Source organism: Carassius gibelio, chromosome B13, assembly GCF_023724105.1.
Source record: "Carassius gibelio isolate Cgi1373 ecotype wild population from Czech Republic chromosome B13, carGib1.2-hapl.c, whole genome shotgun sequence".
Taxonomy (NCBI): Eukaryota; Metazoa; Chordata; class Actinopteri; order Cypriniformes; family Cyprinidae; genus Carassius; species Carassius gibelio.
In genome coordinates, this window is record NC_068408.1 from 21189411 (window position 1) to 21216892 (window position 27482).

The following is a 27482-nucleotide window of genomic DNA, read 5'->3' on the forward strand; positions in this document are numbered from 1 at the left end:
ATATATATATATATATATATATATATATATATATATATATATATAAAAAAAAATATATATATATATATATATATATATATATATTAAACCTAATAGCAGGTACAGTTGCTAGACATGTTTTGTCCCATGTCTCAAGAATCAGTGACCTGCTAATAAAGGACAGAAGGTCAGGCTACTAAGCTGTTACTAGCGTGAAGCTGCAACAAATATACCCCTGAAAGAATTTGAAAGCAAAAGGCCAGGGAAAATGACAGTACTCATAATAAAACACAAAATTGCTTTACAAATCAATATTTTTTTATTATTAAAATAGCCTACTAGCAACTTAATAGTGTTCGTCGTTTTACCGTTTCTGATATGAATAGCAATTGTTGTCATCAGCATTGCTTTTTCAACTTTTCTCAACAAAAGGTATATACGTTGCTTTCTTGCTCAAGATATGTTTCAAACATTGATATTTCTTTCAAAAATAGATATATTTATTTATTTACTAGAGTGGGGCTAAGTTTTAATGTTGTCATCGACGATCCACTGATAACTCATACAGCTCTCCGTGCCCTCGGTCTCCATCTGTCAGTGGATCACCAGCTTCCTGATAGACAGGCAGCAGCTATAGTTAGGCTGGGCAAACTCACATCCAGGACTATTACTGTACCATCAACACTGACGCCCCCCAGGGATGTGTTCTCTCCCCACTGCTGTTCTCCCTCTACACGAATGACTGCACTTCAATGGACACCTCTGTCAAGCTCCTGAAGTTCACAGATGACACTACAGTCATTGGTCTCATTAAGGACGGAGACGAGTCTGCTTACAGACTGGAGGTTAAAGAGCTGGCTGTCTGGTGCAGTCTTAACAAGCTGGAGCTAAACACTTTCAAAACTGTGGAGATGATAGTGGACTTCAGGAACCCCCCTGCACTCTCTGTCTCCACTCACCATCATGGATAGCACTGTTGTGGAGTCATTCAGGTTCCTGGGCACCACCATCTCTCAGGACCTGGAGTGGGACACTCATATAGACTCCATCGCAAAAAAGGCCCAGCAGAGGTTGTACTTCCTTCACCAGCTGAGGAAATACAACCTGCCACAGGAGCTGCTGAAACAGTTCTACTATGCCATCATTGAGTCTGTCCTGTGTTCATCCATAACTGTCTGGTTTGGTGCAGCTACCAAATCAGACATCTAGAGACTACAACTTTTGATTATTGATGCCCCTCTGCACAGCCTCCAAGATCATCAACAGAGTGAGGAAAATGGCTAAAAAAAATCACTTTGGACCCCTCACACCCAGCCTACCTTCTCTTCGAACTGTTGCCTTCTGGTCGGCGCTACAGAGCACTGACCACCAGAACAGCCAGGCACAAAAACATTTTTTTCCCCGCAGGCTTTATTCAACCTGAAAAATTAATCTTCATTATTATACATCGTCCATCACAACTAACATGGTTATCTGACCTATTTATATTAAATTGCACACTTTGTAAACAACATATCTGCACACTAATAACATACTTGTACATTTATTTAAACAATTAAAAATGTTCCCTATACTTCTATTTCTGTATATATGGTACATTATTTAATGTTTTATTATATAATGTAGCATGAAGCATGAAGTTTTACACTTCAACCGCTAGAGGGAAGTTTGAAATCCAGAAGTAATTTAGAATAATAATGCATGTAGACATTGGAAAGTCCACTGCTGTTTGTTGTTTATAGAGACCTCTGGTGGTGCAGAAGGATAATAAATATTGACAGGGTTCACAACATTTAAAACTTATTTGACTTAATTACTACTTACAGCAGTAATAAGCAATTTCTGAGTGAAGACAATCTGAAAGACATCCAATTCAACATTGAATGTGAGCTTATAGTAGTTTGTAGAGGATTTCTGAAACTGGCATGTATTTTTGTGAATGCTTCTTGACTAGGATGTGGCATCCTGAAATACCACATTTCAAGGCCTAGAGGTATTTTATTATTATTATCAGTTAACATTAACAAATGACATACAGGTGCATCTAAAATATATATATATATGTTTGAATTCTGATGATTACAACTCCGCATAGGAAAATATAAAATTCAGTATTTCAAAAAATTAGAACATACCATTTTAAGCTTGATTAGTTTGATTAATTTTGAGTTTAAATACTGGGTATAAATCGGGCTAGTTTAGAACATGCAACCACAATTATGGGAAAGACTATTGACTTGACAGTTGACCAGAAGACAATCATCAACACCGTCCACAAAGAGGGTAAGCCACAGAAGTTCACTGCTGAAAGGTCTGGCTGTTCACAGAGTGCTGTGAACTGCTGGTGTTGTTCCATCGTGTTTTATCAAGTCCAAAGTCCAAATGCAGCCATCTATCAGGAGATTTTGGAGCACTTTATGCTTCCATCTGCTGACAAGCTTTATGGAGATGCAGATTTCCTTTTCCAGTAGGACTTTAGCACCTGCCCCCAGTGCCAAAACCACTTCCAAGTGGTTTGCTGACTATGATATTACTGTGCTTGATTGGCCAGCCTGAACCTGACCTGAACCTCATAGCGAATATATGGGGTATTGTGAAGAAGTAGATAAGTAACTTCTGACAAACAATACAGAGGAGCTGAAACAGAGGAGACTGCCATCAAAGCAACCTGTGCTTCAATAACAGCTCAGCAGTGTCACAGGCTGATCGCCTCCATGCCACGCCACATTGAAGCAGTAATTCATGCAAAAGGAGCCACGACCAAGTGTTGAATGCATAATTAAATCTGCTTTGGAGATCTTGAACATTTCTGTTATGTAAATCATTTTTGATTGATCTTTTAGAAAATATTAAAACTTTAATATTAAAACTATATATTTTTTAATTTTCCTAAGCTGTAAGCCATAACCATCAGAATTAAAACAAAAAAACTCTTGACATATTTCGGTTTGTGTGCAATAAATCTAGAATGTAAGAAAATTAGCTTTTTTTAAATTAAATTACAAAAAATAATTATTTTTTTAGATGCACCTGTTAATATGATGACAACACACTAAAAATATTTACTTTACTCTTTACTCCATCTATTTATCCCCTAAAAGGCAACGTTTTGACCTAACTATGAAGGATTCATAGAGTAATAAAAACATTCCTTATTACTCATAAATTAGACATATGATAGTTTTCAAACAGTGCAAAGATTATTTCCGCTTTAAATAAAATGAAGTGCATTAGCTGTCCGGTACATTGAAGGACAGACAGGAAAAGGGTGTACCAGCCAGGCAGTCTGTGTTAACCGTAGCTTGAATTTCACTAAAGAGAGCCTGCTCTCTATTCCCAGTATTCCCTGTTCTCTGTTTCAGCTCTGCCAGCCGCTGTAGTATAGTTTGCTTTTCCCTGCCTCTTATAATTCCTCGGAAGTACAGCACAGCTGAAAGATGACCCTTCCTGAAATGAGTAAAACATTGGTTGACTTAAAGTAAAAAAATAAAAAAATAACAGCAATGTTACATTAACAGACATGGTAAATCTACAGTAAGTAATATGACTCTCACCCGATATCTGGATAGTTATCAACTAATGGCTGTAGGTTACATATTACATCACTTTTTTTGCACCCAATGATATTGCTCAACTGGTTTCCAACTGGATGGAGCCAATCTAAGGAAGAGTTCTACGAAAAATGATATGTAAGGAACATGTTAGGATGTTTTGATGAAAAGCACAGCTGTACAGAATGGCATTATGGAGACTGTACCATATCTTGGAAGATTTCCTTCAGTTCCTCCCACTGATTTTTCATCTTAGTGGAAGCTGTCTCATTCTTACTGTTTTTGCATGAGTAGTTATTCTTCATCAGCTGAGATACATATTCTTTCACCACAAAAAAGTGAGCTTCATTCACAAAAGCCTAAAGAGACATAAACAGTGGAAATAGAGAAAAAAAAATATGGCACTCTCAAGATGTAGCAGAATGGTTACATTATAATATAATATATAATATAACAAACTGTTTGCACTCTCACCTGTTTATGTTTTGGGGTCATGTACTTGCTCTGTTCAGAAAGGGTCTTAATTCTGCTGATCAGCTTTGAAAAGTCTTCATCAAATGAAAACCATTTCCGTGTCATCTGTCTCCTGAGGAAGGGCTACAAACAGAAGTTCTTTAATACTTAATATTCACTCACTCCACTATCAAACATATACATTCAGTTAATTATTAAATTCCAGTCGCATATTCACAGACATTATTTATCACTGATTCAGTCATTGAATTACTTCTTGAATCCTGCAGACAGTTTTGGGGAAAGTACATTTTGAAAGTGAAATGAAATGCATAACAATATTACGTTGCTCCCTAAAAAAGTAACTAATAACGTTAGTTACTTTTTCGGGAAAGTAATGCGTTAAATTACTTTTGCATTACATTTTTTCAATATGAGCAGGGCGTGATTGTTTTTAATACAATATGTTCTATTTATAGCAAATGTAAAAGCCCTTTCACACCAAAAAGTGTAATGAATAAACCTCAGGCTGACGGAAGTAAAAAAAAACTACATTTTTTTTTTTTTTGCGAGTGGGATTAATTAATCCACCATAACATTTAGGCTAGAACTACAGTAACATCATGTTCACACAGTGCACACAACGCCTCTGTTCTTCGATTTCTCTCAATATGGGGACAGGAGACGGGAGACTCAAACTGACATTACTCTTTGTGAAAAAGTAATCAGATATTTTCTTGTAAATTTAAAAGTAATGTGTTACCTTAGTTACTTGAAAAAAGATTATCTGATTATGTAACTCGTGTTACTTGTAATGCATTAACCCCAACACTGCCTGCAGATATGTAGTATTGCTTTGTATTAAAATAAACAGTTCATAAAAGTTGTGTGCCTGTAATAATCTGCATGAAACAGAGTCTGCCATTATTAAATAATGAGAAAGTATGCATTTCAGAAGCTCACACCTTGACGTCTGTTTTAAAGTTCTCCATCACAGCTTGACTCAAACTGGTGGTCAGTCTATCTATTTCTTCTTGAACCAGCTCCAACTGAATCGGGCAGGTGTCTTTATAGCTCTCCATGTGCTCTCTAGAGGAAAAAAACATTGACATTATACTTTGTAGTACTGTGTCATTTTTAACTAAACAGTTTATAAAAATAAAAAAAAATCAGTTTTTTTTCTGTTTGTGGTGTGTATTGTGCTCTTTATGTCAACTTTATGTACAGTATGGTTGTAAAATAAATAGTAGAATAACAATATTTGTTTGCGTATATTTTTTGCTAAATCTTTACATACAAAGATGAATTCTAGAAAGGACTGTATACTGACATGTTTTCTGTAAGTAATTTTGTATTGATTTATGCTCCCAGAAATCACAACAGTATTGTAATAGTCTAGTAAAATTATTTAATTCACTATCATAAAATGCATATTGTGAGATTTTATTATGCGTTTTGAAAAAAAAAAAGTCCTATGCTCGCCAAAGCTGCATTTATTCGATCAAATTTACAGTAAAGTCAAAACAGTGATATTGTTGAATATTAATAAGGGTGAATGCAGGGTCATTAAAAAAGTATAAAAAGTTGATAAATCAATTTAGAGAAAATGAAGGCCAATAAAAAGTATTAAAAAGTCTTAAATGCCATTTCCCAAGGTATTCAATTTTGTATCATCTTTTCATTATGTACATCTGTCCAAATAGTGAGGTAGTTTATGTAATCCAACAAGATTGACGTCATCTGTTACGGCACTCACTGACTGACTCTGCTGCTGCTGCATGATAGTGTGGGTCTTGTTGATCCCCCTCGAACTGAATTTCTGACCATGCTCCCATCTGCTCCTGCAATTTTTGTGTCCACTTAACGCAAACATTCTAATATTGTATATAATTTTTGTGCATCAGGGCACAGCTATCAATATGTGGGGTATTTAAATCTCATTGAATAAGTACTCAATTTCATGATTTCGCGCACACTGTGTGAAGGGAGCACATATTATGATAAAAGATATTTGTCTCTGTTAAGCAAATCCTCCAACATCTTGTCGGTTATCTCTCCTTACTTTTGATAGCTGATCAGTCAAATCTGATTTTTCCCAGTGGGTTAAATATTTGAAATATTGCATAAATTAAATTTGGTTGAAATGCTTGCAATGAAATATTTTGCATTGTACTTCAATCAAGCATGGGCTTGGGATGCACAACTTAAAAATAATAATTATTGTGATCATTATTTTACCTTGCATGATCACTGATCATTCAGACTTGATCAGGTGAAGTACTGACTTTATTTTCCATACTCAATACATTTTGTCAGTTGTTTTGTTTATTGTTCTAATTCTTGTTTCTTGGGTTGCATTGGTAAGTCACTCAGTTAATTATCTTGTGCTTCGCCCACCAAAGCCCCAGTTGCTGCCTGGGTGCTGGATATAGCTGCCCATTTCTATCGCACTTTTGTGTCTTACTTCTCACTGCTGTGTGGTTGCACTTTGATGGGTTAAATTCAGAGCAGCAAATCTGAGTATGGTTTACCATACTTGGCAAATGTCATGAATTTTACTTAGTTGTGCTATCTTACAATCAATATATTATAAATGTAAATTAAAGTGTCGCTGATGTACAGTATCCGGTTAAAACTTGGAGTGGTGATGAGGTCTTAAAATGTATGGGACGAGTCTTAAAAGGTATTAAATTTAACTCCATGATTCCTGTATATACCTTTGTATATACACAGTATATAGGATGAATTAGTTACAATAAAAATGTACTGTAATAAATTGTTTTTTGCTTTGTAATATTGAAATAATCAATAATGCATTCACATCTAAAATCTCTTAATTTTATGATTTTTTCATGTTTAGTTAGAACTACCCAAGGTCTTTGGTTTAAGTTTTGGAGAAACACATCCAATGGTTTCCATCCTTCAGGCATTCCCCGCTGTCAGGGACTTTCCCTGCCAACTGCCTCTGCTGCACACATTCCTAGAAATCACATGACTGATTTTTATGTTTGTTTATTCATGGTATTTAACCCCTTGACTGCCACTCACATTTTTCAACATAGTCAACATAGACTTGAAAGTGCATGCTATATTTATAATTCATGAATTAAAACATTTTGTTACGCGATTTTGATGTACCATTCTCATGGTAATGCAATATCTGATTTTAAAATGGTTTTCAAAGGATGCATTTTGAGATCTTAATTTAAGTTTGCAATTGAGGTAATTTCTGATAAGTTCTAAAGTGCGATACAGAAAAAGGCAACAAAGAAGACTTTTTTTTGACAAAGGTCAGAACTCCTGTTTTGGTGTAGATTTTTGTGGTGTACTCTTGTGATAAATTGATATATTACTTTTCCTACATCATTTGTAAAAAAAAAAAAAAAAAACCTTGGTAAAATATCTATTTAGGAGTCTTAAGCCCAATTCACACTAGCAGTGACTTTTGTACGTCACCAAGGGCTGGCGATAAGGTTGCTAGTGGGCATTCTCAATACTGTTTGCCTTGACAGTGAATCAGGTTTCTTGCCAATAAGTACAGACATTTTGGAGACAAAAGACTATGTATATTCTAAATCTAAATTAAATCCATACAGACAAACAAAAATGAATGAGAAACAGAGCCTAGTTTCTTCCATTATATATGTTTATCTACAGCTGAGAGCTTTCCAATGATTTACAGTTTGAAATGATTAGATTAGGATTTAATTGTAATACAGTGAAGTAAACTTAGGTGTCCCAGAGAGGGGCAGGTGACAATTAAAATGAGTTAAAAAGAGGCTAAATTGACTCGTTCAAAACCAGCTGGCACCTAAACCGAGTGATTATGATCATGAAAAGATTAGAATATCAAATAAAAATTCTTCCATCAATATAAATGTAAATGTTACCAAATAGCTTTTCTCCTTCTATTAAAGACCTCCTAGCTTTGGAAACACAAAATCTTTCTAAATGGGTCCTCGTTAAATGATGGAACTAGAACCAATGCAGCTAGCTATATATTATTTCTGCTCCTGCCAAAAATTTTTAATGAAAGTGACTTTTTGGCATTGTGTTGTGTAAATGACTTACTTCAGGGCACTAAAGCTGTTGATATAGCTGATGTGATACTCTGCCCAGAGCAAGGAGTTAGAGAGAGAACTGCTCCACTCAACAAATGCTGACTCAAACCTACAACAAATAACCGACAACTGTCATACAGAGAATTAAAATGAGCAAACAAAAACAATTAAATACTGCTAAAATTCTATGCAATAAATCTAAAAACACATAAATTATTGAGGGGAAATAAACATGGAAATGTGTTCCATGGGATGTACTGTAGTTTTGATAAAGTCTATGGGAAAGAAGTGTCATATGAATAGACAGGCAAAAAGAAAAGTTTTCGATTGCTATCGTAACCTCGGTTCCCTGAGAGTGGGAACGAGACATCACAGAGACATTTTTCCGTAATGGGAACTCCTTCCCTTCCAATCTGGCTCACGCCAGTGACCAGTGACCAAATGACCAGCCAATTGTCGCGACATATGCAAATCGCATGCAAATACTGACGAGCTCAAGAGGCAGTATAAAATGCACTGCACACAACAATTACATCAGAATCTGAAACTGAACACCGCTTAGCTGGTCGAGCAGGAAACACGGCTACCTCTGTGACGTCTTATCCCTGCTCCCTGGGAACCAAGGTTACAATAGTAACCGAAGACATTCCCTCTCGAGATTTCAAGACATCACAGAGACATTTCTCTGCTATAGGAACTATATTCAATCCCACCGTGAGAACATCTATGAGCAAGTTACATACTCAGCAAAGATAGAACACACAATTGCCATAATCAATAGCGATGCTTGCAGGCAGGCTCGCAGTTGAAAGTTGGAGATTAACCAATGAGCCTCTAAAACCCAGTTATACTAAATTTGCATATGAATGAATGCCTTTTATTGTCATTATACTCATGTACAATGACTTTAGGATAGCTTCCCCCAGCATAATTTACATATATCACGTAGTGCACATTTAACATACACACGAGTCACAACTTTAACCATGTTACGAGATTTAACTTTCAGCAAAGTGAAGAATGTATGAGGTCAGTGCGTATTGAATCTTATAATGTTTAAGGAAAGAAACTGTTTTAAAACATCGGTAGCACCAGCTTGATTGCACTGAGCTGAAACAAGTGAAAACCTGGGTATGTTGAGTCCTTTAGTATATTTTAGACCTTATTGAGTGCTCGGGAGTTATATACAGTAGGTCCTTCAGTAATGGTAGGGGACTGCCAGCGATCTTCTCAGAAGTCTTAATGATTGTGGCGAGTGGGGCGGGGCCGAGAGGCGTGGGAACGAGGAGTGAGGCCAGGTGTAGTGATTGGAGATGAGCTACACCTGCGCCCCACCGCCAGTATCGAGTCCCACGTAGGAGATGGAAGGATATAAAACTGGAGTGACGACCGTGAAGGACGAGAGAGGACCAGGCCTGGGACATTATTATGTGTTTGCTTTTTATTTGTGCGCACCAGTCGGCCGTGAGGGGCTGGTGCGCCGTTTTGTATTTATTTTAAATATTAAAATTATGTTTTGATTGTGCGCCGGTTCCCACCTCCTTCTTCCCGACGACTATGGAGTTTTATTGTTACAGTGGTGCCGAAGCCCGGGAGAAGGAGGGACGCGCTGCTGAAGATCCCTCGCCGCTGTGGTGAATCCGCGGTGCCCCTCGAGCAGGCGAGGTATGTGCCGCCATGGACGCTCGAGGCGGTGGGCTGGAGCGAGTTGCCGGGGACGGGCGAGCTCGCTGCCGACCGCCCACGATATGGAGGGGTGGCTGCCGTCCGTGAGGGAGCGGAGGAGTCGGCGCCGTTCGCCAGGGGGCCGGAGCCTGCCGCCTCCGTGACGGAATCCGGAGGGGCAGGGAACGGGGGACTCCTGCCGCTGCCCAAAATCGGAGGAGCCGTCGCCGTCCACCGGGCGGCGGAGGAGTGTCGTGCCGTCCGCCGAGGGCCGTCCAGTGCCACCGCCGGGCACCGCGGAGGAGATCACCCAGCCGGTGGAGGGCCGAGCAGCAGTGCGTCTGGGAACCAGATTTTTTTTTTTTTTATCCTCTCTCCCCTCTCTCGTCCCTGTCGCTCCTCCTTCCATCTCCTTTTCTCTCGCCTCGTCTGTCCTACCCCCAGGTTCCCGCAGGTCCCCATGAGCGGTCCCCCCCGGAGGGAAGGGGGGGGGGTGAGTAGAGCGCAGTCTCGGGAGTACCCCCCGGCCTGCGAGGGGCGATGGGGGTATGTGGCGAGTGGGGCGGGGCCGAGAGGCGTGGGAACGAGGAGTGAGGCCAGGTGTAGTGATTGGAGATAAGCTACACCTGCGCCCCACCGCCAGTATCGAGTCCCACGTAGGAGATGGAAGGATATAAAACTGGAGTGACGACCGTGAAGGACGAGAGAGGACCAGGCCTGGGACATTATTATGTGTTTGCTTTTTATTTGTGCGCACCAGTCGGCCGTGAGGGGCTGGTGCGCCGTTTTGTATTTATTTTAAATATTAAAATTATGTTTTGATTGTGCGCCGGTTCCCGCCTCCTTCTTCCCGACGACTATGGAGTTTTATTGTTACAATGATCTTTTGAAGTCTTTTTTTGTCTGCCTCAGAACAGCTACAGTAGCATGCCATACTGTAACGCAATATGTCAGCATAATCTCACCAGAACAGCTGTAAAAGTTTACCAGCAACTTTACATTTAGATTGTAAGTTTTTCCAAGAATCCTTAAGAAATGTAGGTGCTGCTGTGCATTCTTGATAGCCACTGAGGTGTGTGCCTTCTAGGGTAGGTCAGCAGTCATGAAGGTACTCAGAAATGTTAATCTTTGGACCCTCTCAACACAGACCTCATTGATGTATAGAGGGATTGGATCTGTTTTATGCTTTCGGAAGTCTTTAACAAGCTTTTTTTGTCCTAGAGATGTTTAAGGTCAGGTTGTTAGCTGAACATGATGATGTTAGTACCTGGACCTACTTTCTATAGTCCATGGCATCTCCCCAGTGATAAGGCCAATCACTGTTGTATCATCCGCAAATTTGATGATGGTGTTACTGTGATGAACTGGGATCATATGTGTAAAGTGAATACAGTAGTGGGCTCAGCAAACACCCCTGTGGAGAGCCAATGCTGAGTAAGCGAGTGGAGGAGACATAAGGACTTTAATTTCACCATTAATTTCACCAATTTGCACCATTAATTTAAACAATTTCACCAAATAAGGATTTTATTTTCACCATCTGAGAACGGTTCGTCAGAAGTCCTTAATCGAGTGACAGGTGAATATGGGAAGACCTAGATATGTCAGTCTACTGACCAGGATGTCTGGGATAATGGTATTAAATGCTGAACTATAATCAATTAACAGCATCCTAACATCATTTTCATGTTTTTCCAGGTGACTTAGTACTGTGTGTAGAGCTAAAGCTATAGCATCATCAGTAGATCTATTTGTTCTGTAGGTGAACTGATGCTCATCAGAGGTGGAGGGGAGACTGGCTTAATATGATACAAGAACAGCCTCTCTAAGCATTTCATGATTTTCTGTGTAAGCGCCACTGGGTGTTAGTCATTGAGGCTCCTCGTCAAAGATGTTTTGGAGATTGGAATGATGGTAGCTGACTTCAGGCAGTGTGGTATAATGGCTTGTAACAGGGATTGATTGAATATATTGGTGCAAACCAGTGTCAGTTGGTCAGCACGTGCCGTAAGTACCATCCCAGGTACTCCATCTGGGCCAGTTGCTTTTCTCAGGTTCACTGACCTTAGCACCCTTCTCAACTCATGCTCCTGTAAGGTGAGTGCAGGGGTGTTACCAGCTCGTTACCAGTTCAGTTCCTCTGCCAGATAGTAATTAGTACCTGCAGTGGAAGCACAGCCCCTTAAATTTATGATGGTCTGTATGCCCTGCCACATATACCTCGAGTAATTTCCTGAGAGATGTTCTTCTATCCTCTTCATGTAGACTTCTTTATTATCATTATTATTACTTTTATTATTATTATTATTATTATTATTACAACTACTAGTATGGTTCAGTACTGTTTTTTAATAAAGCAGTATTTTATTTTGTTCAGTATCCATTTTAAAAACAATCGGTTAATTAATCGGATAGCGTCCACAATCCAGTAGGAAAGACTCTTTTTTTGACACGGCCCGGCCCTTCGCATGACCACTGCAGTACACGAAAAGCAAAATAGTCCATGGCACCACCAGCATTTCCGCCAGGTCCGAGAACCAAGGCTGGTTTGACCAGTTCGGGGTGATGAGTATCACCAAAGCCTCCTCCTCCCTGATCTCGCATAACACCAAGGGCAATATCTTGATCAGAAGAAATGCATACACGTCCACGTTCAGTGGGGAGTGAGACAGGGAGAAGAACAGCAGGCTGTGCGCAGTTCTCGTTTGTGGTAAACAGATCCACCTCCGCTCTCTCATAGCGACTCTAGGTTTAACCTCTACTCTCCTTGAGGAACCCCTTTCCTCAAAAGGGTATTTGCGCTGCTCTAATGGAGAGAAGGTGACTATCTGCCCATAGCAGGAGATTTGCTGCATGATTGTACAGAGCCCTGGAGTGTACTCCTCCATTGGTTATTTATGTATGAGACCACAGACATGTTAACAGTGTAAATCAGTACATGCCACTGTTCCAGCTGTGGCCGATTTGTAGTAAGCCCAGATGACATACTGATGAAGCAGATGCCATGAGTCCCAGCAGCCTCTGAAATTCTTTCAAGTGAGCAGAGGTGCCCAGTCTGAAATGCTGCCGGGAAAACAAAATGGCTCGCATCTCGAGAGTATACTCTTCTGCATGTTGACACATAGCCCTATGGACTCCAAGTGATGAAGCAGCATGTCTATATGGCTGACATAAGTCAAAAGAAAAAAACAGTCCCCGGGGTAAACTTGCACCAGGATCTGTTTCAGAGTTATCACCCTGAAAGGACGCTTGCAAAGAGCTCTGTTGATGGGAATGAAATCTAGAATAGGACGAAGTCCCCCATCTCTTTTGGGTAACACAAAATAGCTGCTGTACAACCCGCTCTCACCGGTATGGTCACTGGCCTGGGGTTATCTCTCCATGGGAAAAGCCAGGTGCCAACAAGTACCTGGATTCGCTGTCTGCTGCTGGATAGTGAGCCTCTGCATCATGTGAATCATGGCTTTAGTGCACTTTTGAGCCTGCATTAAACGTTCAATAATGGACTCTACAGCGTCACTAAAGAGAACGGAGGGAGTCACAGGAGCATAAAGCAGCACTTTTCGGTTAGCCTCCTTGAGATCAGCTAGGATTAAGCATAGGTGCCTCTGAAGGATCACCATAAAACCCATGGCCTTACCCACAGCCTGGGCCGCTCGCTTCGTCACCATCAGAATGAAGTCCGTTGCCATGCGCAAATCTTTAAAGGCCTCCGCAGTGGGGCTGTGCAATTAATCTGACAAACTAGACAAAATCACATTCAAAATTGAATTCAATTCATCTGCGATTATGATCGCAATATTGCCTAATTGTCAGCGAACTACAGCTCTGTGTAGTGAATGCCGCTCAATCTGAAAGCCGGTGATGGTGATTTACTACTAATCATGCGATCGGCTTTACTGATGAGATGCTCATGACAATCTAATGCGATTAATTGCAAAGCCCTACTCCGCAGTAAGGGATCCGCCCTTCGCCACCTGCAGAAGCTTTGCCTGAAAAACCTGCAGCACCACCATGGCGTGCAGTGCGGAAGCTGCCTCGCCATCAGATGCATATGCTTTATTATCGAGGTGGGCAGTGGTCCTGCACGGCTCCAAGGGGAGGCTGATGTCCGAGCCTTGGCTGCTGTAGGACACAGCTGCATAGTGACGGTCTCCTCAATGGGGAGAGAGTGCTTGACCCGCGGGCCTCCAGCCATCCATGTGGGAAAAGATGGCCCGTGTGGCAGAGTGGACACACACCGATTAGGGTGCAGACCACATTTTCACCAACTACTCTTGTACGTCTGAGAAGAAGGGGACCGATGCCCTCAAGTATGCTTTGTGGTTTGACCTGAAATACCAGGAGTTGAGCTTACTCCTAGCATTGTCCTCTGGAGGACACCAGGTAAGCGCTCTAGCTCCTGGACAGCCTTTTACAGAACCTTCATGAGCTCCTCATGGAGGTCTGGGGCCCCATACTTGTCCAGTTGATTTGACTCCAATTTCACCCAATCCTCCCTTTCCAATGCCAAGATGGACATCGAGTCATCCCCCTTCTCCTCACCCCGAACAGGTCGTGAGCCACATCGTGTCGGGTCCAAAGAATACAGGGTGGTAGGTCCAAGCAATGCCCACAGTAGGTCTCGTCCAAAGGCATCTCAGCTTGACCCAGGCCCAGGCAGGCAATGCAGTGGTCGTGTTTATCTGACAGCTCTACTGGTCCCACACAGATCTCGCAGACTGTAGCCATTATGAATCCATCAGGAAGTAGAAGTAGAAGATTCTGATGTATTTGTCGCATGCACTGCATTTTATACTGCCTCTTGAACTTGTCAGTATTAACATTTGCTTTGCAGACGTCGCAACAAATTGCCAGTTACTTAAAATAATTGTCAAATTAGCACATAAAAATATAACATCCATTAAGTTAAAATAAACTTGAATAGCTGTCCTCTGTTAAAAAAAAGTAACCTACAGAAGTTTTTAGAGTTATAGAATTACAAAACTGACTTTCAATAAGCATAGTAGTTCTTTATCACAAACCGTTTTGGAAAGGTCTCCAGTTCCTCTAAACAGGAACACACAACCTTCTGCTCAAGGTTCACATCGATTCTTCTGGCTCCTTGTACATGCCCTTTAATATTCTGGGAAAGAAAACATCATATCATGTTTTTGTAACGTTGTGCTGTTTTTATTAATTACAGTGTCCTCGAAAAGATTTGGGCACTTAAACCACTTAGAAATGTCAAATGTCATTGAATTAGACTTTAGTTATATTGTTAGGCTTTCTACTGAGTAAATGTAACATTCACAACATGCCAACATCAATAAAACTATTAGAGTTATTAAAAAACCAATCAACACGTAGTAAGAAACACAAGAATGCTGGATGAACTTGTTTTGTATCAGATTAATTTGTAGATATTGCGCTTTGCTTTTGCAATAGTGTTTTAGTTGTGCAAGGTAATCCAAAGGCAGAGTGCAGTATCTGCATTTTGGTGATCAAAAGCCACATTAGAGGTAGTGGTTTTTATCTATACATTTTTTTATCTTTGCCTCTGTAATGCATTGTGTCCACTAAATGTATCTTTTTGGGCAAAAAAAAAAAAGGTTTGAGAATTTTATATTCCAGTTCCTGTGTGTAAAGACATTTGATTTCCCCTTTTTGAGTAATAACATTTTTGAATGATTGAGCAAATGATTAGGAGTGCCACAGAATAATAATTATAAGAAACTTTATTATGGCACAAAAGATACATTTTGGCAAAGTTATTAAATTAGACATTTTAAGGTCTCTAGAGGTAAAATAATAATATTATAAAAATGATTAACAGATGTAGGCTCATTTACTTGGTGCGTAGTAGTGCTGGGCGATATGGTAATTTTTCAAATCGTCATATCGTCAGCCCGTGAGATTGGCGATACACAATATTATCGTGCATGGGTGGAGGAAGAGAGAGACTCTTTGTTCTTGTCATAGAATAACTATGTGTTTTAAACCCTGCAGGTGCCAACATACTGATAAACTAACGTTAAATATAAAAATACTGTATTTAAAAAAGCTAGTTCATATATAGTCGGACAAAACTATTGTCAAATACTATCGTCTATCGCCACAACCCTAGTGCGTAGCCTATCCTACTTCAGGTAAACCATTACGTCAATCTCAAGCCACAACTCAATCGATACATTCTTTCATGTAAGCTCCGTCCAACGACAGCAAATATCTCTGACACCACATATTTCAGAACACCGGGACACAGCATCACAGTATGGTAAGGGCCATAACATTTCCATCACATGCTTGAGGTATGCACCCAATCACAAAGCACTAGAACACTGGCCAATCAGCATACTCCTCACTTTACTGAGTGAAGCTTTGTAAAAATCGTTGCGTTTCAGAGAGGCGAGGCATAGAAGAGCAACAATAATGTACAGTATGTGGAAAATAATGTGTTTTTTAAACCATAAACTTCATAAACACATTGCATTACACCAAATACACCAAATAATGTTATTTTTAGCAATGTCATATGACCCCTTTAAGGAGAAGGAAACTATTAGTGTGGTAACTGTTAATTACTATTAATTTTTCCATAGCTTTTTCTTGTAATTACAGAGTAGTGATGTCCGATTCGCGAACGAATGAGCATTAATCCACAAATTACTTAAACTGTTAACTTTTTTAACGTGACTGACACTCCCTTTGAGTCAGAATAAACCAATATCCCAGAGTAATTAATTTACTAAAACAGTACACTGACAGAACTGCTGTGAGGACCGAACTGAAGATGAACACCGAGCCGAGCCAGATGACGAACGAACACGCCCACTGTTGGAGCAGTTCTCGTTCTCGAGTCAAGAACCGGTTGCATCGGTTTTCGTATCACCAGTACACTGAACCAAGAATCGTTTCTGTCGGACACGTCCGATTTGAGAACCGATGAGCTGATTCTCATTCTCGAGTCAAGAACCGGTTGCATCAGTTTTCGGATAACCAGTACACTGAACCGAAAACCGTTTCTTTAGGACGCGTCCGATTCGAGAACCGAGGAGCTGATGATACTGCGCACGTGTGATTCAGCGTGAAGCCGACTGACTCACAGCGCGTGTGAACCGAACTGATTCTTTTGATGATTGATTCTGAACTGATTCTGTGCTAATGTTATGAGCGGGTAAACCGATGGCTTAAATGAAGGGCAGTCTGGCGAAACGTAAGTTCATTTAATAACAAATACATCACAATGGATTATGTATAGTGAGTGGATCATGGTTTTTGCACTGATGACACCTAATTTATTTAGGCTACTTTATATCTTCAATCCTCGTATGCACATTATTGCTGTTACTGTATTTGGGTGCGTTGTTGCAAAACTTAATTGTAAACTTTTCATGATTATAAGGTTTTTAACTGACTAAAGTTATGATTACTGACTTTATATATTTCAATGTTTGATAGACGTGACGCCATTACGTCATCGCCAATGACGTCATTACGCCGAGCGTAAAAGAACCGGTGAACCAGTTTTTTCAACCGGTTTATTGAATCGAACCGTCCGAAAGAACTTCCCATCACTATTACAGAGTCATGTATTTGTACATGAATAATCATTTGATGCATATTGTGTGTATTTTACCCAGCATTTATTTGACTGAAACTTAAGAATCGACAGCAAGATGTCTTTAGATAGCATGGTGAATGTATACAATAGTACGTCAATAAGACAAACTCATAATTACGACTTCATAAATGTGAACCAGGACATTTCAGATAGCATATGAAGGCATCATCACTTTCCTAATAGGTTTTTGGACCCCTGTAAGTTAATATAAATGTCATACTGCCCTCTATTGGTAAACCAATGCCCTCATGAGTTTGTGGCCATAAATAGGAAATCAAAGGACTTTTCTTTGCTTATTTGACTTCCATTTAAAACCAAGGGAAGATGAGCTAATTATGAAAGTCTGCTGTCTTACCGTCCAGATGTCCATGTCAATGTGTGAGCTGCAGATTCCCTCATCAATCACTGGTTTTCTTTTTTCTCTCCACATTTCCTCATTCTCCAAGTCAATGATTCTGTTGAGTGATGTTTTCATGTCAGCCTATCAAGAGCCCACATTAAACTAAATTCAGAAACTCTCAGTTATCTGACACCACACTATTAGTGCCTCAAGCACTGACAGTGGCAAATATGTTTGTTATCTACCTGTAAGCGCGCACAATATTTGTCTTTTATCTGATTAAGGAAATCTTTGTCCAGGGGGAGTGCTCGCTGATCTTCCTTTAACTCAGGCAGCAGAGAGCTGCTTCCCATTATCTTCTCACTATGGAAAGGTAAATTAAATTTAGTTACATAAATAAGTACATTTTTAATATAAAGCCATAATCATAACCTTTTAAAGTAGTAGCACAGTCACAATGAATCTCATCAACTGGTTCACAAATGAGTATCCATAAAAGGTCTGAAGAAGGCTTGAATAAATCAAGTTTAGCTATTTATAACACTGAGGCAAAGCTGTATACGGGTCTTTTAAAAACACATTTGTAAGACCACTCGACCTTTGTCTAGTGGTGTTTGGAGCCTCAGACTGTTGCAGTAGGTCACTCTATTAATGAGTTATGTAAATCAAACAATACTCCTGGTTTGATGTATACAACATAAAACGCCATTGGTTCTCAGATCATATGTCATTGAGGTCAAACCTGACATGTTGTTTAAAGTGAACAATGATGGAAACATTTTCAAAGCTATTATATGGTTTCAGAAGATCTTATATAAATATGTCCATTCAAAGATTTGGCATGGGATTAGTTTTTTCCCAAAAAGGAAATAATACTCTAATTTCTATCCTTTTGTTTTGAACTCTTTATACATCAAATAATTCTGGAAAAAAAATCAAAATTGTTTTCAGCACTGATAAAAATAAGCAATGCTTCTACAGCAGCAAATCATCATAGTAAAATGATTTCTGACGAATAATGTTCACACTGAAGACAGGAATAAATTACATTTTTTAAATATATTAAAATAAAAAACTATTTGAAATTTTTACAATATTTCACAATACTACTGCATTTTTGATCCAAACATGGAGGTTTGATGAACATAAAAGACATAAAAAGCTCTTAACAGTCTTACTAACCCCAAACTTCTGTTTGGTACTGTCAATTAAATAATGAAATATGTAATTTTTTATGATACTTTAATGGTGTTTTCTACTGTTTCCAAACTTGAGCCTGAGTTTCCCATTCACGTTTTATAATAAGGAACAAACAGCCCGGATATTCCTTTAAAAAAATCAGCTTTTGTGTGTCATAAAAAATATACTTTATAAAGGTTTGATCCAGTATGCGTGCTTCTTCAATATCAAAAGAAACCTCACCTGGGGTAGTGATGAATAATAAAATCTAGAAGAGCGTAGTAATCTTTCAGCTCTGTCACCTTTTCCAGAAGTCTCTTTAGATGCTCTCCTACAGCCTCATGGTGGCAGGACACATAGGTTTCAAACACATTAAACTCCGGTGGATATGAGCTCAGAAGCTCAGTCTTCACTTTTCCCAAGTCCTCCACCACAGCTTTACCCAGAAGCCCCAGATGCACTGCCAACCAGGAAGTGTTCTGCTCGCTGCTGTCCAGAGGAACTTTCTTCAGTGTATCTCGAACCACGTTTAGTACCGCATCCCTCCATGCTTCCATCCATCCCTGCATCGCTCCTGGCTCTCCCTGTCTCTTCTCTTCCTCCAGGATAATGGTGGCCACATACACCAGCTGCTCTTTATTGAGTGTGTTAACATCACTAGAGTTGTGTACAATGGCAAACATTTTGTTCCTTAGTGTGCCATAGAGCAGAATGAGGTCTTTCTCTTTATTGACAAGTTCGATGGGATAGTCTTCTTGATCCAGAGCTTTATGTTCCCGCTGAAGCTCCAGACGTAGTGACAGTAGATTCACATAGGCCTCCTCTAAATGTTCCTTCTCTATCATTCTGTTAATCTCCATTACTGCAGAAAATAATATTAGTATACAGACGACTGCATGAGTTGTGTCATGATACTGGAACTATAACATTCTTGCATTTCTCAACATATTTACAACGATCATATTTCATTCAGGAATGTCTGATGCCTCTGTCTAGATCTCTGCCTCATCAGTTTATGTTTTCCAAAAACATTGTACAATATTCTGTCTATCCCTGATAAAAGGGGAAAAGTATGTGGAGGTCGCACACGCCTCAAACTGTTTTTGCACTAATTAATTTATCCACAAGGTAGCAACACTGGCGCAGGCCTTTGTTTCACAGCCAAAAAGAAAAGGAAGACCTCCAACAACCACAATCTTCTGGAGACTGCAACATCAATAGAAGGCAGCATTGAAAAGTGCTCATGTGAGGGGATTATGAGATATCCACAACTCTAGTTTAAACGAGTGTAATGGCAGTGTTATTGATCATATCTTCCGGGGCGTGAAATAGTGCAAAGACTGGACAAAGATGGAGTAGGCTATCATTTGAAAAGGATGTGTTTGACTCACTGCATACATTGTAAGGTGCTTTAGTGGCCAAAAACTACCCCAGTTATGTCAAAATGGTTATGGCAAATTACCTCATAAACACGGTCTTAAACAAGTTATTAAGTCCTAAAGGAGAGTTTAAAGAGTTTGGAGAAAACTTAATGTGTGTCAGATCCATGTCATTTGCATCAAGTTTTAAAGAGACAGCACTGCTTTTAAAGTGAAGTCTCATAAGTGATGGTAAATCAAAACACACAAAAAAAGGAGAAATCACTCCACTGCTCTAATCGCTGATAAACTTTTTTAGTTTGAATAATGATTAATTTATATTTAAACAAATACAATTTATGATTTATGTGAAGATTGTTCTAAGTTCACTTAAATTAAAAGTTGACATTTTTTGTAGCCTGTTAAGTGTTAAAAAGAATGGCTTTCAATTATACTGTACAGTTGAATGGCTATAATTTATGGCAAAAATTGCGGGGAAATGCATTTAATAGAGATATTAGTAACATTATTAGTATCAATGATACAGCCCTTCATTAATAGTAGGCTACTTAGTAAAAATATGCCATTAAACCATATTTTAAATATACCATCTTTATGTTGTTTCTACATTAATTTGGAGATTCAATGTGAAATTATGATAACAAATCTATTCATATGCAATTCATCGCAATTCGTTACAGAAAATGTTATGATTAATTAGTTTTCTTTTTAATTGATTGATAGCACTAATGTTAAACTTTTATAGATGTTAATATTGGTAATATTTGTTTGTTTTACACCTGACAATGCTTTTCAATTTAATTTCTAATTTTATAGGCTCCCTAAAAAGAGATTGGTATGACACTCCACTCTCCCACTCCCCACTCGGCCCCCTTTAAAAATTTTTTAAACATTTTTAAAAATTCGATAATCTGGCTTGAATCTGGGATATGAATCCCTAGTTTTGTGTATAGTGTTTTTTCTTCTTCTTTTCTTCAGCAAAATGACAAAGCAAATATACATTGATATTTTTTTATGTCTTTGAAAGAAATCTCTTATGCGTTTATTTTAATCAAAACTACAGTGAAAACAATATCTTGTTATATTATCAAATATTATTGTGAAATATTATAAAATTTGAAAATGATTTCTGTTTCAATATATTTTAAAATGTAATTTATTCATGCATATTTACTCCAGTCTTCAGTGTCACATGATATTTCAGAAATCATTCTAATATTTCCTGCTCAAGAAACATTTCTTATCATTATCAGTGTTGAAAACTTGTTGTGCTGCAATGTTCTTGTGGAAACTTTTTTCAACTGCATTTTTACTTTTTATTGCATGCCTTTTTATGTCAGTTAAAATAAGATAAATCGCTTGAATCTTATGGGAACACAGACAAAATGATAAGGATGGGCCCCAGCCCCCATATACTGTGTAACCCTCGTCATAGGACTAAGATCAAACTTTTTGATGTTGATGTTCAGTAAACTAAATATAAATTTAGTAAAGCAAATAATCAAAAATGAAATGGTGTAAAAAAAATAATAATTGTCAACTGCCTAGAGATGGGCCATGCACTCTCACACTCACCTGACAAAGGCATAGATGGTATCTCTGGCAGAGTATATGTGTCTCTGAGCTCCAACACGGTGTTTGTAACCTCGGTCTGCTCTTCAGATAAAGTCATGGCCTCTGTGACAGGTTTAAGTGGTTCTTGTTTGTATTTTTTAGGTCCCAGACGCAAGCTCTGCCGAAACGATAATGTTCTTCTTGCCAGTGTACCTGTTGTTTCATCTGCAGAATCTGAGAATAACACAAACAGTTACTTGAGACAATTCGTGTCATTTTGTATAACAGAGCAAATGGTCTTTAAAAAAATAAATCAACACAACCATGTAATATTAAATCTCTTTTTAGTTACCAGTAATTTCACTCTAAATTTTACCATTTTATGAATGAATATTTATAATAATAAAAAAAATCTTTATGTACACTACCGCAGTGGTGTATAAACTTACGCATTTCCTAATACTTTATATATTATACCTTAATGATACAATAAACATGATATAAAGGTAATGAGGACACATTCTTTGTTAATCTGTTTAATTAATTCCATATAACCATATATTGTAAGCTTTGTTGTTTTGTTTTGTTTTTACATACTGTAAAATAAAAATATGCAAAAGGTTCAATCAAAATGCAGTTATGAATTACTGTATGAGCTAGAGCTTAAACTCTCAAAAAGTTTAAAACATTTCATCAACAAACCTTTTGGCATTGCAACATTTACTATCAACACTTCCTGTCATTATAGCCCAAACAGTATTTCACTTAGCTAGAGGTGAATGTAGTGACATGCAAACACCAGTCACCTGACTTTCACAATTAAGAAATCTAAACTATTGTTGTAAATTCTCTGAAGATTTGGTATCAGCTCAGAAAGATCTTTAAACTCCATCAGACCTGCTCTCCCCCTATAGCTTGCAATCATGCATTCCAACCTCACAGTCAGAAGCTTTTTATCCTAGAAAGAAAAGGAGTTCTATCTACATGAGTTTTATATTCACAATACTTAAAAATGTCTTGGGAAAAGGAGGAGGTTAGGACAGAGAGAGTTGTTTTTTGAGGCCTCTGCTTTCCCAAAGATCTCCCAGATTTTCAGAACCGTTTGTGAATAGAACATCTACTCCTTTGAAGGGACACTGCTCCGAGACAGCATGTCTGCTCCCTGGGTCGATAACCTGGCTATAACCTAATGTGTTGCCCTCAGTGAACGCAAGTTGAGATGTGCACATTTAAAGATGGCAAGCTGGGCGCTGAGTCCTTCAGCAAATTCAACACCCTGAATTTGCTCTTTAGAGAAATGTGCTTTTTTAGGCTCACCAGATGGTGGGAGGGGACAAGCTGGGATCTGCATGCAACACTGAGATGGTTTGATAAGCGAAGTAGAAAACAGCAGGAGTGGTGCAGGTCGCAAATCAGCTTCTATCTGCAGTGAGTGTGTGTTAAGGGCAAGAGGCTTCAAGACTCGTCGATCAGCGAAGAGATGATCATCATCGCTGAAGGAGAATTAATTAAAGGATCCTATGGCGAAAGGCTTGCTTACATAGCCAGATGGCCCACCCATTCTGGAAGGCTCTGGCGGGCTTCGTCACCATTTGTTCATTGTTATTTCACAGCTCAAACCAAAGGCATTGCAGTTACACTGCATGATTGAAAAAAGAAGGCTACAGTGAACAAAGAAAAAGTGGTTTTCTCCATAAGTGTCTAGCGATGCAGTATGAGTGAAGTCTCTAAAGTGAATTAACCTTCTTCTTTAAGTGGTGTGGTTAAGTTGATAAAATATAGCAGTGTGCAACATAATATATATATATATATATATAGAGAGAGAGAGAGAGAGAGAGAGAGAGAGAGAGAGAGAGAGAGAGAGAGAGAAATTCAAACACACAGCATAACCGAAACATCCAAATACAAATAATAGCAGACAGGAAGCTAAGGAACAGACAGGTATTATAAACAGTGGAATGCAATTAGGGAGAACAGAAACAGGTGTGGAGCTAATTAATCAAAAACCATAGAAACTAACTAGGCAGGATAACGGAGACAAAAAAACTAAACCAAATCAGATCATACAGTACATGTGACAGTCTTTCTTATTGATGTTCTAACAATAAAAGATTGCTGCTCTTGAACTGCTTTTAATAATATAATTATTTGTAATGAACACACTAAAGTGTTTTTTTTTTACATATAATTATTAGTTTTTCTCACTTGAATGCTTTTGTTTAGTTTGAAAAATGAAAAAAAAAAGTAATGCACTATTTGTTTCTTACATGGTGTACTGTTGTTGATGGTGGTGGTTTTTGCATCTGTTCTTATTTTAAATAACAAATTAAATAAATAAAAATGGCTATATTGTGATTATTAATATATTAATTCATAAGAAAGGAAATGAAGTAAACAATGCAATATTGATAGTTAATTTTGCTTTGGAACCCATCAAAAATCTTTAACTCAGGTTTTCTCAGAACTGACTTTGCTGACTCTATCTGCTTCAAACGGTTGTTGCTCAGTTATTTTTTGTCAGATTCCAAGAAATCATACATCATTTTTAAAGTCTTTCAATGGAGAATATAAAAATAAATTATTATTTTTTGAATATTTGCAAATAGTTGATTATTTACAATAAGGGTTTGCTGGTACAATAATGTTTAATCAAGTTAATCCAGCACTGTATACACTCCTTTATTAATACCTTAAACTGCTGACTGTGGGATGCCATTGTCAGTGAAAAAAAAAAACAACAACAGCACTTTTTTAATGTCTAGTGGTTATACACTTACTTTGAGAGTGTGGTGGTTGTAATGGAGAATTTGAGCTTTGGTCATCAGTATTTTCTGACCTTTTGTCTTTCTGTGTCTTAGGGCCGAGCAATATCAAACTCCTTCTGAATGTCTTGAAGACTCCAAGACTCTTCTCTTTGACTAGACTTTCCATCGGTTCGCCACCATTTTTCAAACCCTTGGTTGCGTCCACATCGAATTCTGATGTGTCATCAACCTCATTTACACCATCTACTTCTTCTTTTGTAGTGTCTGCCATTTGACCATCCATCAGTCGGATCAATCCTGCAGAAAATGCATCAAAAACTTTAAGAAAAGTTGAATAATTGTAACAAAACCACAAGAGAAGGTTTGACTGTGTTGACTCGAGTGTAAGAATGCAACTGTTGAATCTATCAACAGGTACACCAATGATCTTCTGGAGTTTTTGTTTACTGACAGCATGGCATTTTTTTCACAAGGGTGTAGAAGACATACATTGTCATAACAACAAAGACGTGAACTCATATTAATACACTAAACAGCCAAAACAAACAAACAAACAAACAAAACTTAATGAGTAATGCACTACTTCGTTCTACAGCAGATCTCTAAAGAATTAGGCTACACACGCCTTGCATACCATAAATACTATGTGAATTATAATGTGAAATCTACACAAACAGACGTGATGATAACAATAAGAAAAGAAAAGAAATAAGGATATGAAAATTATTGCAGTGTTTAAATTGTTTCTATTTAAAATTTAAAGTAAACTCATTTCACAATACAGGTAATTTTCATAACTCCAAATTGCCATTTGGTTCTGTAGGGACCTACAAGTTATTTCACAGGACTACACATTAGTTACCGGTAACCCTTGTGCGCTCCTCATTTGAGAGCCACTCTCATGGTCTTCATGGTGAAAAGTGACCGAACACCTGAACTGTAACTTTTTTTTTTTTCTTCAGTAAAATCAGTCTGATATATATTTATATATTTTTCAATAATCTTTTTTATTTTGTATTTTGAGAGAATTTCATGGTATCAATTAATATTTATGCAATAATTGTGATAACATTTTTCCCACTGAAAATAGTAATAAAAATTTTAAATTATTTTTCAATTACTGTAATTCAGTATTTCAGATTAAAATAGAGAGTATACCTTTAAAATCCAAATTTTAAAAGCAGAATATCACCTCCTGGTGAGAGGCTTGTGAATTCCATAGTTGTTTTTATAGGTTACATAATTGTTTACTTTTATTAGGTTGTGGATTTAAAAGTATATTAAGGCCTCATCAAAGACTACGTTTTGTCAAGGTTCATATTTTTTGTTGTTTAAATGTTGATTTGAAGTGTTTTTTATTTTATTTTTTTTTGTATTTTTTTTTTTGCATTATTATTACTACATTCAAACCTGAACACAGAAAGCACTTTGTTACACAAAACATTACAATTCTATAAAAATGGAACAAAAATTTACAGGAATGCTTTCTCAGAGCTTAATTATGATCTGACCTCTTATATTACTCTTCTGACTCATTTTGGCTATATAGTTATAGCCATACCATTTCATTTGAGTATGTATAATTCTGTATGTGTGTTTGAGTGGATGTATCCATTTTACAGGCTTGATGTTTTAGACTGTAACCCATTACTTGCTGTATATATTTTTGCATTTAGGCGAATTATGGATTTGTATGTGTGTGTGTGTGTGTGTTGATTATGCACTCTAGATGTTTCTGGGTTTCATTTTTCGATTTCCCATGATCTGTCATTTTTAAACGAAGACCATGAGTGACTATTTTTTACGACCATTTAGCTTTTTCAAATAATTTGAAATGGGTTTAGTACCATTCTGGTGAAGCTATGATTTCTAAAAATCCCAAATGTAAAATTCCCCAGTCAGAAATGACGAAGAACGCACATGACTGTAGCTATTGTACACATTACAGTATTTAAAGACATGCATCGCTGTATAATTAAATGATTATATGCTGTCCCACTTCAAATGACTGTAACATTTTCCAAATAAAATAAATAAAATAAAATGGCTAAATGCTGTACCTCTGGTTTCTTACACCAAAATATGACAAGTTGGAAGAAATTTGAGTTAAGAGGAAATCTATCTCCTTTGTAACACTGAAATGAAAGCAGCATCAACGCCTTGATAAATCTTTGTAAGGAACTGACTAAACACGACCTCAAAGAAATTCGGTTAAAACGACGAGACATTACATTAATTTAACATTGGTTTTAAGCTTAAAAACCACTAACTTTAACTCTGTGAAGGTGACATCTGTGTTATTCGCACAGCCAATCCGCGATTAAAGGTTGCCCACTAGACGTATTGTGAAAGTGAAGATCAGTCACTTCTAACGCGTTTAAAAACAAACGTAGCTGTTAGTACATTTTATACACGTTGTAAACATCGCAAGGTAAAACGAAGCTCGCCTCTCACTCACCTGAGATCCGAGTTTTGTCAAAGGCAGGCGCTGGCGGTTATCCTTCACTTTTCACATAAAAGATATTGCAAAACAAACAGTTGGCAAACGCGCTGCACCGACAGGTTCCACCGCAAGAATAAACAAATCCATTCCCAGTAAATACAAAGCTGCGAAAAAACCCCTGCTTTTCACAGCAGAGTTTCTGGTATTCACCTTGAAACGTCATGGATAGGTGCATTGGGGCTTGCTGGAACAGGAACTAGCTTCAGATTTTAGTTTCAGATTCTGTACAGGTCAGTTCTAAACAGAAGAATCACTGTAGGCTATTCACTGACGTGTACTTGTAAGAGTTAGTGTTTTTTATAATATGATTACACTTCACTTTTTAGTTTCCCAAAAATACAATTGTGTCTACCACTGAGAAACGAAAAAAAAGTGGTTATGCAAAGCATTATATGATTTCTTTATGAGCACAGCATATTCACAAAAAGTCCTGTATCGGTTTTTACAAAT

General features: G+C 38.0%; 1 protein-coding gene across 3 annotated transcripts; it reads right to left on the minus strand.

Annotated features, from left to right (window-relative positions):
• Window positions 1–85: 85 nt before the first annotated feature.
• exoc3l4 (exocyst complex component 3-like 4) lies at window positions 86–27317 on the minus strand. Of its 3 annotated transcripts, none has more exons than XM_052573425.1 (13): window positions 26988–27317; window positions 24601–24826; window positions 21786–21998; window positions 19075–19693; window positions 17898–18015; window positions 17668–17793; window positions 14734–14834; window positions 8055–8153; window positions 4949–5072; window positions 4005–4127; window positions 3737–3889; window positions 3534–3652; window positions 86–3426 (listed from the first exon to the last, which is right to left on the minus strand). In XM_052573425.1, the coding sequence occupies exons 3-13, from the start codon at window positions 21880–21882 to the stop codon at window positions 3210–3212; spliced, it is 1896 nt and encodes a 631-aa protein (XP_052429385.1). In that variant the 5' UTR covers window positions 21883–21998; window positions 24601–24826; window positions 26988–27317; the 3' UTR covers window positions 86–3209. The 3 variants fall into 3 exon arrangements, with proteins under 3 accessions (XP_052429385.1, XP_052429384.1, XP_052429383.1); XM_052573424.1 differs by lacking the exon at window positions 26988–27317 and adding an exon at window positions 26800–26871 and having other exon boundaries at window positions 24542–24826; XM_052573423.1 differs by having other exon boundaries at window positions 87–3426; window positions 24542–24826.
• Window positions 27318–27482: the final 165 nt, after the last annotated feature.